The 12017-nt window shown below is 37.8% G+C and overlaps 1 protein-coding gene across 1 annotated transcript in view; it reads right to left on the bottom strand.

Annotated features, from left to right (window-relative positions):
- Positions 1 to 483: 483 nt before the first annotated feature.
- Positions 484 to 12017, bottom strand: part of GPATCH2 (G-patch domain containing 2) — a 202561-nt gene continuing 191027 nt past the window's right edge. Inside the window, exon 10 of the mRNA XM_054478228.1 lies at positions 484 to 4873. Coding sequence (XP_054334203.1) covers positions 4653 to 4873 — 221 coding nt within the window. The 3' untranslated portion in view covers positions 484 to 4652. The remainder of the gene's footprint in view (positions 4874 to 12017) is intronic.

Genomic DNA, 12017 nt, shown 5'->3' with positions numbered 1-12017 from the left:
TACACACTCTTAAAATACTAGCAATTTATCTTGAAAGTTCAAACTAAAAGAAAAAAAAAAAAAGAAACACAAAAAACAGCCCTCAATTTTAACCTTACTTCAGCCTTGAAAAATTAAGAAACAAACACAGGACATTCCGATATTGCAACAGGAGGGAAGTATGTGGATCTGAGAATGATTTAAACTGTCTGACAATTCAAAGACAAGAGACAACTCTGATGTACAGATAAAACTAAAAGTGGCAATAGTAGATCATACCCCTGCCAGTTAATGGCACTGACTCGCTGGAGACAAATCTGGATCTACTTAAAGTGTCAGGTGTGTAAAGTAATGAGTCTTTGCTTAGTAGGAACCCAGCAGAAGGCGCCTTCATGGTCCACTTGCCAGTTGAGTATATGTTACTACAAGCCTGTTAAATAAATGAGTATTTAATACCTATTGCATGAAAAAAAAAACCCTACTTATTTTAACAACTTTACTCAGTTTTTTGGGAGAAAAGATAAGTTTAATCAACATAGCGAAATGCCTCTTACAGCAAACAAAACTCAACACTTTAATGCATATTACAAAACACTTAAAATGTCCAAGCAGCTTTATGAGAGGCACAACTTTCCAAAAGGAAATGGAGTGATTGTAACAGATTTGAACTCTGATACTTTAAGTGATCAGAGAGAGCGTGTGTACCTTGTTACATTAGAATCATAGAATCCTTGAGCGGAAAGAAACCTTAAGCAAGTTAGTCTAATCAAGCGTCACAGAAACAATAAAAACAGGAAAATGTGGTAGAGCAGCTCACAATCGGCTATGAATACATTTGTGAATCAAATACATTTACCAATATTTTTCTCTAATTTTTTTGAGATATTGAAATTTTTCAAGGCTTAATAACAATGAACTTAACTGCACTATTAAATGCTAATTGTCAATGGGCACTCATTTAAACAAATTTTTAAAGTACTTTCAACTTTTAAAAAATTACTCTAAGGTAAAAGGGAAACATTTAAAGCACAAAGACAATGACTGCTTATAAATAATGTTCTTAAACATTGTTTTATTCTTTCATTCTTTGTTGTACTATTAATATAACTTTCTACCAAAAGAAAAAATAAAAAAATAAAAAATATTCTTTGCTAACAACTTCTTTACAATGCCAATTTAGATCACTTTTCTTTTTGAAAGACAAAATACAGGTGAAAATGGTTTTAAAAATCATGTCAACATTGATTTTTTCTCTTTTGGGAAATATCTGCTCAAAACAAAATGTACTGAATAGAAGCAATTGTCAGTTCAATTTACAAGAATACCAATTCTCAATGTTAAAATAAACATTAATAAAATGCAGTATTTTGTAGTTATGTCTGTATACTGCACACAGGCATTATAAATACACCTATAGGTACACATTATGTATATCTTTACCCCCACTGTGTTAACTTCTGTTTGATAGCCACAGTATGAGTTATAAAATATATGGTATTTAAATGCTGAGACCAATTTATTGGCAGATTTTAATTAGCAATGAATGTTTATTTAAAAGAGTGCCATATAGTTTAAAAATAAAAGCAACCAAATTAAATAGTGTATTCGGGTAGCAGAAAAGAAGAACACAAATGACTCCAGCACACAGTCTGGTCATTATCAAGTATAACAAATTTTTTAAACAGTCAAGTTGCGAATGTAATCATGCTCAGCGTCTCTAGGCTATTGCAGGTAATTAGGATAGAAAAGGGAGACCTATGCACTCTCTAAAATTTTTAGTACAACCAATTAATTTGCTATGAGGCTACAGATACTGTAGAAGAGTGGCTTCACAAAAGAGCAGAAGAAATATCTTACTACCTTTTAGAGGAAACATACATGATACCTTCTAAATCTTGGGGTTTTATGGACGTTGTAACTGGCAAAAAATTAACTAACTATATATAAAACACAAATTAGTGGGCTTCAGATGGTGAAAGACATTTGATTTACACTAAAAAATTCATATTTTAATTGTGTTTGTTTCTCCAATTAAGTTCAGGTACAACCAGAACATCAGGTCTGCACTGAGTTTTCGTAAAGACTGAGGGCATGTCAGTAGAAGTATGGGGGAAGCTTGGGATGTTATCACTTCTCTGCTTTGAGTGCTGATTCACATATACTGTAGAGTACATATATTCTGTACAATTAAACACTTCAACAGAATAAGAAGTATTTTAAGTCCTCTGTGAATCACATAGAGGGCTCTAGGTGTCAAGATGAAGAACTGTCTTCTATTAGCTGAAAATACAAAGAAGAATTTTTTTTAGGTGTTAGAGAAGCTAAGTTAACATCCTACAGAAGTTGCTTCAGAAGATTTGTACCTGTCCAGAAGAGCAATAAAGAGCACTCATAAGGACTGCAATATTTAATGAAGAAGTTCCTATACACTAGTCTGGTATATATACTGCTCTTCTTCACTACGAGGGTTTTTACCTCCATCAGAACATAATAAGGTGAAAAAGAACAGCCAAGTCCTCAGGAGTGTGGAACCAGGCTCACAAAGACCTCATTGTTTGCTCTCAGTGGCTTCAAACTTGGCTTTTTGAGATTCTAGGATTTTAGCAGATCTCCAAGCAATCAAATTAAGAAAAAGCTCAAACACCAAATTTTGAATAGACCCTAGAGCACAATACACTATCACAAAGAAGTTTTAAAACTTGTATATAATCTCCCCCCGGCTACATAGACAGAATGAGCATTTAGAAAATATCAGTTAAAAAAATGGCAAATTTCTAAGTAAAAAACTTGTAGAAAGTAATGATACCATGGGGTTACTTTATCCCAACAAGAATGCTTCAAAAGAACATCTCTTCTGGTCATCCATAGTCCCCTAACCAACCTGTCCTCTAGGTACGATATCCCTGGGAAAGAAGATAATTCTCAAGAAATGTACATTTGGCAAACCGTGAAGGCTTTCAAATAGCAGGTTGGCCTTCCCCTCCCTAGTTGGCAGGATTTTTTTTAGGGGACCACCTGAGAAAGGTCTGTTACATGCATAAACCTCATTTAACACCTTTTAAAACTCTTCCGGGGGCTGGGTGCTGTGGTTCAGGCCTATAATCCCAGCTCTTTGGGAGGCCAAGGTGGGTGGATCACTTGAGGTCAGGAGTTTGAGACCAGCCTGGCCAACATGGCAAAACTCCGTCTCTACTAAAAATACAAAAATTATCCGGGTGTGGTGGTGGGTGCCTGTAATCCCAGCTACTTGGGAGGCTGAGGCAGAACAATCGCTTGAACCCAGGAGGGGGAGGCTACAGTGAGCCGAGAGTGCACCACTGCATTCCAGCCTGGGTGACAGAGGCAGACTCTGTCCAAAAAAAAAAAAAAAGAAACAAAAAAACTCTTTTGGAAAGTGACAAGATTTTAAAAACCCATTAGAAAGGTGATTCACATGTGTTATCTCAGTCTTTACTCAACCAGTAAAGGCCACTATAAATAGAATGATAATAATCATCATAATAAGTTGTTAATAATGAGGATAATAAATAAAGATCTTCTAAACTAAAAGCAATTTAGAATCTCTGATACTATGAAGCAAATGACTCAGGAACAGCTCAATACTACGCACATAATACAAACGACCTCTTTTGCTAGGTTTTAAAGTAACATCTTGGGTCCTAGAAAGGGCAAATCAGTACCATTTACTTCTTTTGTTCATTCGTTCACCTTCTAAATGGGTTGGGCCATTGCCAGAAATCTGAGTTCTGGGAGAGCCATTTAACTCTTCATATAAATTGATTCAATATTGTGATAAATTACTCCAATGATTAAAATTTTAAATCCATTTACTACACTTGAGTTGATCTTAAAAATAATATCAATCTTTGGGAAAACAGAGGTAGAAGTACATCTGGATTAATAGAATTTACATTTCAATCATGGTGAATTTAAAAAATACATTTTTCTTTCAATAATTATTTTATGTTCTAAATGAGGTAAAATTTATAAAATCTGCATTAAAGTAAGGTAGAGGGCACTCTGGTGATAATAATGGTGAGGTTTATTTTTGTCAAAACGTCTAAGGGAAACATTAATTGTTGTTTGTCAACTGTGAACTTCACACTACATTGTCTAAGGATAGAAAATTAATGGGTATCACTCTGTCAGAAAATCCTCACAAAGAAGCCAATTCAAGGAATATGAAATTGACAAGCCTTTCAAACAAAGATGTGTTTGGACTTCACTGATGCAATGGTAGGTCTTTTGGGTTACAATAGATAGGGATGATATAAAACACAATCTTTTCCTGTCTATCCCATTTTAGAAGCCGGTGGGTGTGCTCACATTTGTCTGGGCATTACAGCACTGCACACATACATGAATTAAGCAAAGCATCAGAAAGTACTGACACATGAGATTAAAATAAATAAGAGAAACGAGCTGCTCTTTCTACCTAGAAATAGCTGGAAATTACTGAAAAAAATTAAAGGGCAGAGGTTTTCATTTTAGCACCATGAATTGTGATGAAATCCCATTTCTCTCACTATGGCAGGACTGTATGCAGTTAGGAAGCTAGAGTGACGTGTTTGAGGCAATGTAGATTTTTGCTTCAAAAACAGAAGTCATGTTATCATTTTAGAACAATGGGACATAGTGAATAAAGTCTGTAAAACATTTCTTCTTTGCTTTTCTTAGGCGGATTTTCCTGCATTGGGGGTAGTAGTTGCGGAAGTACTTTTTGGTAGAGGAAATCCAAGTCCTAATCCCTTTGGCCTCTGCATGGCTTGAATTGGCTCAGAGATCCCCTTGCCATCTCGTCCAAGGCCTGACCCAGGCATCCAGCCCATATTCTGAAGCATTCGGTTTCCAATATTATTTTCTAGGATTGGCTGGGCATTTTCACCTACAAATCCTGAAATGATAAAACAACAGCACACATTAATTAGTATGAACACAGGTGAAGATATTAGGCTATGAAAATGATGTTCTCCTAAGTTTTGTTTTGTTTTTCAACCAGGTACTAGAGTGGGTTGCGTATTCATCTTTGGATACTTTTTGTAGTTGAGAGAACAATGGAAGAAAGATCTTGTTTAGAATTCCAATTCTAGCACTTCACAGCAGGGTGAGCTATTCAGCCTCTCTGGGCTCTTGTTTTCTCATCTGTGAAACAGCCATAATACAACCTACATTGCCTATCTCACAGAACTTTGTAGGACAGATGAGATCATGTATGTAAAGAAACTTCTCAGTAAACCATAAAGTACTCTACTAACGGATTTATTTTCATTACCATGTTAGCCTTATGGATTCTTCAGAAAATCACCAGGCTATATTGTAATATCTCACATTTGCCCATGACCTTGACATTCAACAGAACCAAAACTAAAACCAAACCAAACAAAAAGCACAACTGGTGGCATCTTGAATTCCTAGGAATTTACATTCTTATAATCTCTCTCCTTATTATTTATTATTCAGTCTGTAACATATGCATCTTTTAGTTCCTTTCCTCCTTTTCCTTCCATGGCCATGTTTAAATGACTATATAAGTTATTAGAAAGAAAATAGAGGAAAATAATATTGAAGAGAGATATATATATATATTATAAAATTTAAAAAATATATTATATAAATTTGTAGGGACATAGACCACAATTCCCTTCACAGGCCTCCAGGGATAGATATATTTCTTCCTTTCCTTCCCTCCCTCCCTCCTTCCCTTCATTCCTTATTTGAAAAAGGAGATTGGCTAGTGCTTAACATGAAATTTAGATATAGATGTTGTTTACCATATTTTCTTAGCAGGTAATTGAGAAATGCATCTATTTTAAGCATTTTCTCTTTGATGACATTTTCAAAAATAGACTTCTAATTTAATTTTTTCTTGTAGGCCCTTATAGAAAAAGTTGAGCATAGATACTGTATATTTTGTTCTACGGAAAAACTCAGAAGTACTAGATATCTGAAGTCCAAGGATGGAGAAATTAACAAACACCATAAAACTCAAAAAATACAATAACTTGAGCTCTTTCCTTCAACCGCAAGCTTGGGCTTGTCCTTGGCCTTGGTTGATCTGTCCCAGGTGTGGTACAGGTTGGTTCTTTCCTTGATTGGTTCATTTCTGTTCCTTCTCTAGCAGCAGGTATTAGATCATGGTGTATGAAAAGGGAATATAGAAAATCTGGAGCTAACCAGATACAAGCAATCAGAAGTCTTAATTATCAGAGCATTTCTCATGGTTACTCCCCTTTTAGAAGTAAGTGATTAACAGACAAACTAATATTGGAGTCTGTAAGAAAAAAAAAAAAAAGAGAGAGATGAAAGTCTATCTTAAAAGAACCTTTGTCTTAGTGAGAACATATTCGGCCCAGCCCAATCTTTTCCACCAGGGCTCAAATTTACAGGGATACAGAGTTTGACACCATTCCCTCCATAGGCTTCCTATACTACACTTTCCAAATATCTGTAGAATGCCTGTGGTATAGCAGCTGAGTCCTGGCTCTAGCATATTTCTGCTCTGAAATGTGGACCATGTCTTCCTAGACAGAGGTTGAAATGGTCAGCTGTTGACATAACCACTTACTTCTCTCAAAGGTTTGTGAGTCTCTTTAGCACCAACCTACACCTCACCCTGCACCTACCCCTTTCCCATCATCAGTTTTCTTCTTCCCTGACTCAGGATTATTACAGCACCTTCTCCCCAACTACAAAAAAAAGTTGGAACTCTTCTGTTCTACTGTTTCTCTGAGACTATGTTCAGAATGGTGGTACCAGCAGAGAAGGATCCTTGGATCTCAAACATCAATAAGAATAACAAAAATATTAACGATGAAACTCCAGAGTATAGTAGTGTTCTCTTTCTTATCCTGAGTTGTGGTTACCCAAATGGCCAATTTATTATTGTTCTTTAAACTGTTCATATACTTTTTTTTTTTTTTTTTCTTGGCAGAGTCTCACTCTGTTGCCCAGGCCGGAGTGCAGTGGTGAAATCTTGGCTTACTGCAACCTCCACCTCCCGGGTTCAAGTGATTCTTATGCCTCAGCCTCCCGAGTACCTGGGATTACAGGTGTGTGCCTTCACCCAACTAATTTTTGTACTTTTTGGTAGAGAAGGGATTTCACCATGTTGGCCAGGCTGGTCTTGAACTCCTCACCTCAGGTGATCCACCTGCCTTAGCCTCCCAAAGTTTTGGGATTACAGGCATGAGCCACCGCACCCAAACTGTACATATACATTTTTAAGTATATTCTTTGAACTATGTATTTCACAGTAAAAAATAAAATAATAGTAAAAGAAATGTCAGCATTGAACCAACAGTGTATCTTCTCTGGTAATTTGTATCTCACATTGTGGGGAACAGCAAGTGAGTCACCCTCTGTGATTCTTACTTGTAGAACAATGAAAGCCACAAAGTGCTAGACATGAGTTTTAATACCTACACTCCTCTTATTTACTATGGAGTAATCATCAGTTGATTCTCAAAGCCATTTATTAAACATTTTGGTATTCTCAATCTTCAGTGCATTTCAAGACCAAGAAGAGACCACATCATTGCCATTTGGTAAATTCCTTACTGGGAGTAAGAACTAGCCAATGATTAATTGGCTTTGGATTTCTCAAATGGATTCATAGCTCATGGAAACAAGTACCTTAACATGCAACAGAAAGAACCTTCAACTACTTGCCTCTTGAGTGGCAACATCTAATGTCAAAGAAAAATTCCTGACTAACATTATTGACCACTTGAGAAGGGCAAAATGCATATACAGAGATTGTAAATATATGTGTGAGTGTGTGTTGTGTGTGACAGTGAAAAATGGACCTCTTAGTCACACATTCACATGCACGCACACACAACATAAAAATCTTTTGTCAAAAATGTTTAATATAACAAAAAAGCAATTAATTTTTTATTTTGAAGTCATGATTATGGTGGTAACCAGGACAGACCTCCAAGGTATGTAGTTTTTTCTGGACAGCTGCTAATCAGGTATGCCAGGTTAAACGGTGCCTTAGCATGTTGTCTCATATCCCTGATTTTTCAGTGATTGCCATGAATTAATTTACTTCTACCCTAAGCTAAAGTCAGACCAGAGGTCTAATGCTGCTCTGGGCTATACATCTGTTTACTCACATTTTTGATAGGATAGCTTGCAAAAGTTCATAATTAAAATTTGTTTAATTTTAAGAAAACAATAAGGCCAATTTAAAGTATTTCTAAAAAATTGCTAAATTATGGTGAATTTTCAGTCCTAAAATGAACAGCAAATGATAATTGATTCACTATTATAATTGAAAAATGTTGGTATTTCAAGCAGGGTAGCCCAGGGGTGACCATCATACTCTCATGCTTTTGTTTTTATATAGATGGAAAAGAACTCATTCTCATTTTTTTAAATGATGGTTTCATTTCTCTTCTTCATAAAAATAAAACAATATAACATAAAAGAAAGCATTATCTTGTACTCAGAAGAAAAATGAACATTTTATTCTTCAAATGCTAAATCTTTCCTCATAGAAACACAACCTAAAAAACAAAAAGAGTAACAGATACTTCATTATTCATGGAAAATGATTCTAGAGTGAAAGCTACTGTTGGCTTCTCATCCTTCTTTTATGAGATTAAGACTTGGGAGTGGAACAACTCAGCCTCAGCGCAGTAGACACCACAACCATAATTTCCCTTTCTTTGGCTCCTGGCAGTGTTAAAATCCTTTAAGACCTTTCCTAGAAGGCTCTCCTGCTCCGGCAGCTTTAGCAATACATCGCCTGCTAACCTTTCTGCCTGCTTCCGCTCCCAGCCTCCTGGCTGCTGGATCTCTCATATCCATTACAGCTGAGTCGGTCCTTTCCCCTCAAATCTTCCAAAGAGTACCGTGGAGGGTAATTCACTTGCATAATTGGCTCAAGAGATGAAAATCTTGTATCGGCCTCTCTTAGCCACTAATCTATCCAGCTGACTGCAAGACTAATTGGCAGCTTGTTTAGTAATTTGGCTCATAAAGTGTTGTATTGATGTTGGATAAACAGCCAATGGAAGGGGAGGTGACACATGCTGCTTCCCATAGAACAGCTAGTGCACTCTGCCTCTGTCCCTACCCTGTATTCACAAGGCATTTATTAGTTTGTGATCACTCTTTCTTCCCATACTCTTTTTGCCATTACCTGACTAGCCAGCTGAGGGGCTGGGCTATTCTCATTATTATTAGCAACGTTATAACAATGATAAGTTATGATACTGTCCTCTGTTCTCAGTAACTAATTTAGGGACATGGATTTTTGATTATTATTATTATGAACTCAAGGAACAGCATTAAGCACAGTTTAAGATGAGAGAAAGTGGTAGGTGTTACTACTCTTCGTCTAATGTTTTAATTATTTCATTTATTAATATAGAAATGCTTCACTAATTCAGACTAGTCTATAATTTTATCTGCAATATTGCAGACATACTTCATGATACTATTGTTAATTAAAATCAGTTTAAATAGTTAAGTGCATAAATATATGATGCACTGACTTATTTAAATAACAGAAATTTAATGTAAAACTAGTTTTTTTCCTTAAGTGATAAAAACTTTGTAAAGAATAAAAGACATGATCTGTTATTGACATGTTTAGGGGAGGAAGTATTGTTATTAACATACGTTTTTAGTTAAACCAAAATATATTTCTTATGGAATGCTTATGTATCAAATAGTATGCATTTTCAAAAAAATAAAATCTTACAAATAGAAAACTGTTTTGGCCCTGAAGTCAGACAGGAATGTTTATCTGCTACAATATAATCAGAACCATTTTTGGTCTTCCTACTAGAAAGCATGCCTACACAAAGCATGTGGTGTATTTGTTAGGTATCTGACATTCATTATTTCTACCCTTCATTCAAAAAGGAAATTTTAATGGTCCTCAGAGAGTTGAAGTAACTTAACCTTGACCACACAGTGAGTAAGCTAGGACTCAAACTTTGGTTAAGCTTACTCCAAAAGCCTACACACATTTCTTTACCTGATTCCCTATAAGAATTTTTAGCAGAGATGTTGTACAAACCACTAAAAAAATTCATTGAGTAATACATGAATTGCAATATTAGGTTCTCTCAATTTGTATATGAATAATATATCGCAATTTGTATATGGACAATATATCACAAATATATCAGACACATTTGGATAACATGAATACAATGATGTCTGCAGCCCTTATAAATTATAAATGCTTCCGTATCCATAATTTGTTTTGATCTTATCAACCTGAAAGGGGAGTATTATTGGCCCCATTTTGTAGATGTAACTGATGTTTGGAGAGATAATTCAGCTGCCCGAAGTCAATTAGCTAAAAAGTACCCCAGCTAGAACTTGAACTTAGGACATTTGATCCCAAATGTTACCCTTTCAGCCGACTGAACACTGAACTTGCAATATTATATCATCAACATTTTCTGATGCATGGGGAGTTGCCGGCAAGATGGCCGAATAGGAACAGCTCCAGTCTGCAGCTCCCAGCGAGATCAGTGCAGAAGGTGGGTGATTTCTGCATCTCCAACTGAGGTACCTGGTTCATCTCACTGAGACTGGTTAGACAGTGAGTGCAGCCCATGGAGGGTGAGCAGAAGCAGGGTGGGGTGGTGCCTCACCCAGGAAGTGCAAGTGGTGAGGAAACTCCCTCCCCTAGGCAAGGGAAGCCTGGAGGGACTGTGCCTTGAGGAACAGTGCACTCCAGCCCAGATACTATGCTGTTCCCACAATCTTCACAACCCGCAGACCATGAGATCTCCCCTGGGTGCCTACGCCACCAGGGCCCTGGGTTTCAAGCACAAAACTGGGCGACCGTTTGAGCAGACACCAAGCTAGCTGCAGGAGTTTTTTTTCATACTCCAGTGGCACCTGGAACGACAGCGAGACACAACCATTAACTCCCCCAGAAAGGGGGCTGAAGCCAGGGAGCCAAGTGGTCTAGCTCAGCACATCCCACCCCCATGAAGCCCAACAAGCTAAGATCCACAGGCTTGAAATTCTTGCTGCCAGCACAGTAGTCTGAAGTCGACCTGGGATGCTTTGAGTTTGGTGGGGGAAGGGGCGTCCGCCATTACTGAGGCTTGAGTAGGCAGTTTTCCCCTCACAGTGTAAACAAAGCTGCTGGGAGTTCCAACTGGGTGGAGCCCACCACAGCTCAGTAAAGCTGCTGTAGCCAGACTGCCTCTCTAGATTCCTCCTCTCTGGGCAGGGCATTTCTGAAAGAAATGCAGCAGCCCCAGTAAGAGGCTTATAGATAAAACCCCCATCTCCCTGGGACAGAGCACCTGCAGGAAGGGGTGGCTGTGGGCACAGCTTCAGCAGACTTAAACATTCCTGCCTGCTGGCTATGAAGAGAGTAGCAGATCTCCCAGCACAGCGCTCGAGCTCTGCTAACGGAAAGAATGTCTCCTCAAGTGGGTCCCTGACCCCCGTGCTTCCTGACTGGGAGAAAACTCCCAGCAGGGGTCGACAGACACCTCATACAGGAGAGCTCCAGATGGCATCTGGCGGGTGCCTCTCTGGGAGGAAGCTTCCAGAGGAAGGAACAGGAGCAATCTTTGCTGTTCTGCAGCCTCTGCTAGTGACACCCAGGCAAACAGGGTCTGGAGTGGACCTCCAATGAACTCCAGGAGACCTGCAGCAGAGGGGCCTGACTGTTAGAAGAAAAACTAACAAACAGAAAGGAATAGCATCAACATCAACAAAAACGACGTCTGCACAGAAACCCCATCTGAAGGTCACCAACATCAAAGATAAAAGGTAGATAAATCCACGAAGATGAAGAAAAAAACAGCAAAAAAGGCAGACAATTCCAAAAACCAGAACGCCTCTTCTCCTCCAAAGGATCACAACTCCTTGCCAGCGAGGGAACAAAACTGGACACAGAATGAGTTTGAGGAACTGACAGAAGTAGGCTTCAGAAGGTTGGTAATAATGAACTCCTGCAAGCTAAAGGAGCATGTTCTAATGCAGTGCAAGACAGCTAACCACCTTGAAAAAAGGTAACTAGAATAACCAGTTTAGAGAAGAACATAAAT

Source organism: Pongo pygmaeus, chromosome 1 (genome assembly GCF_028885625.2).
Source record: "Pongo pygmaeus isolate AG05252 chromosome 1, NHGRI_mPonPyg2-v2.0_pri, whole genome shotgun sequence".
Lineage (NCBI taxonomy): Eukaryota > Metazoa > Chordata > Mammalia > Primates > Hominidae > Pongo > Pongo pygmaeus.
This window is presented reverse-complemented; position numbering and strand designations above follow the sequence as displayed.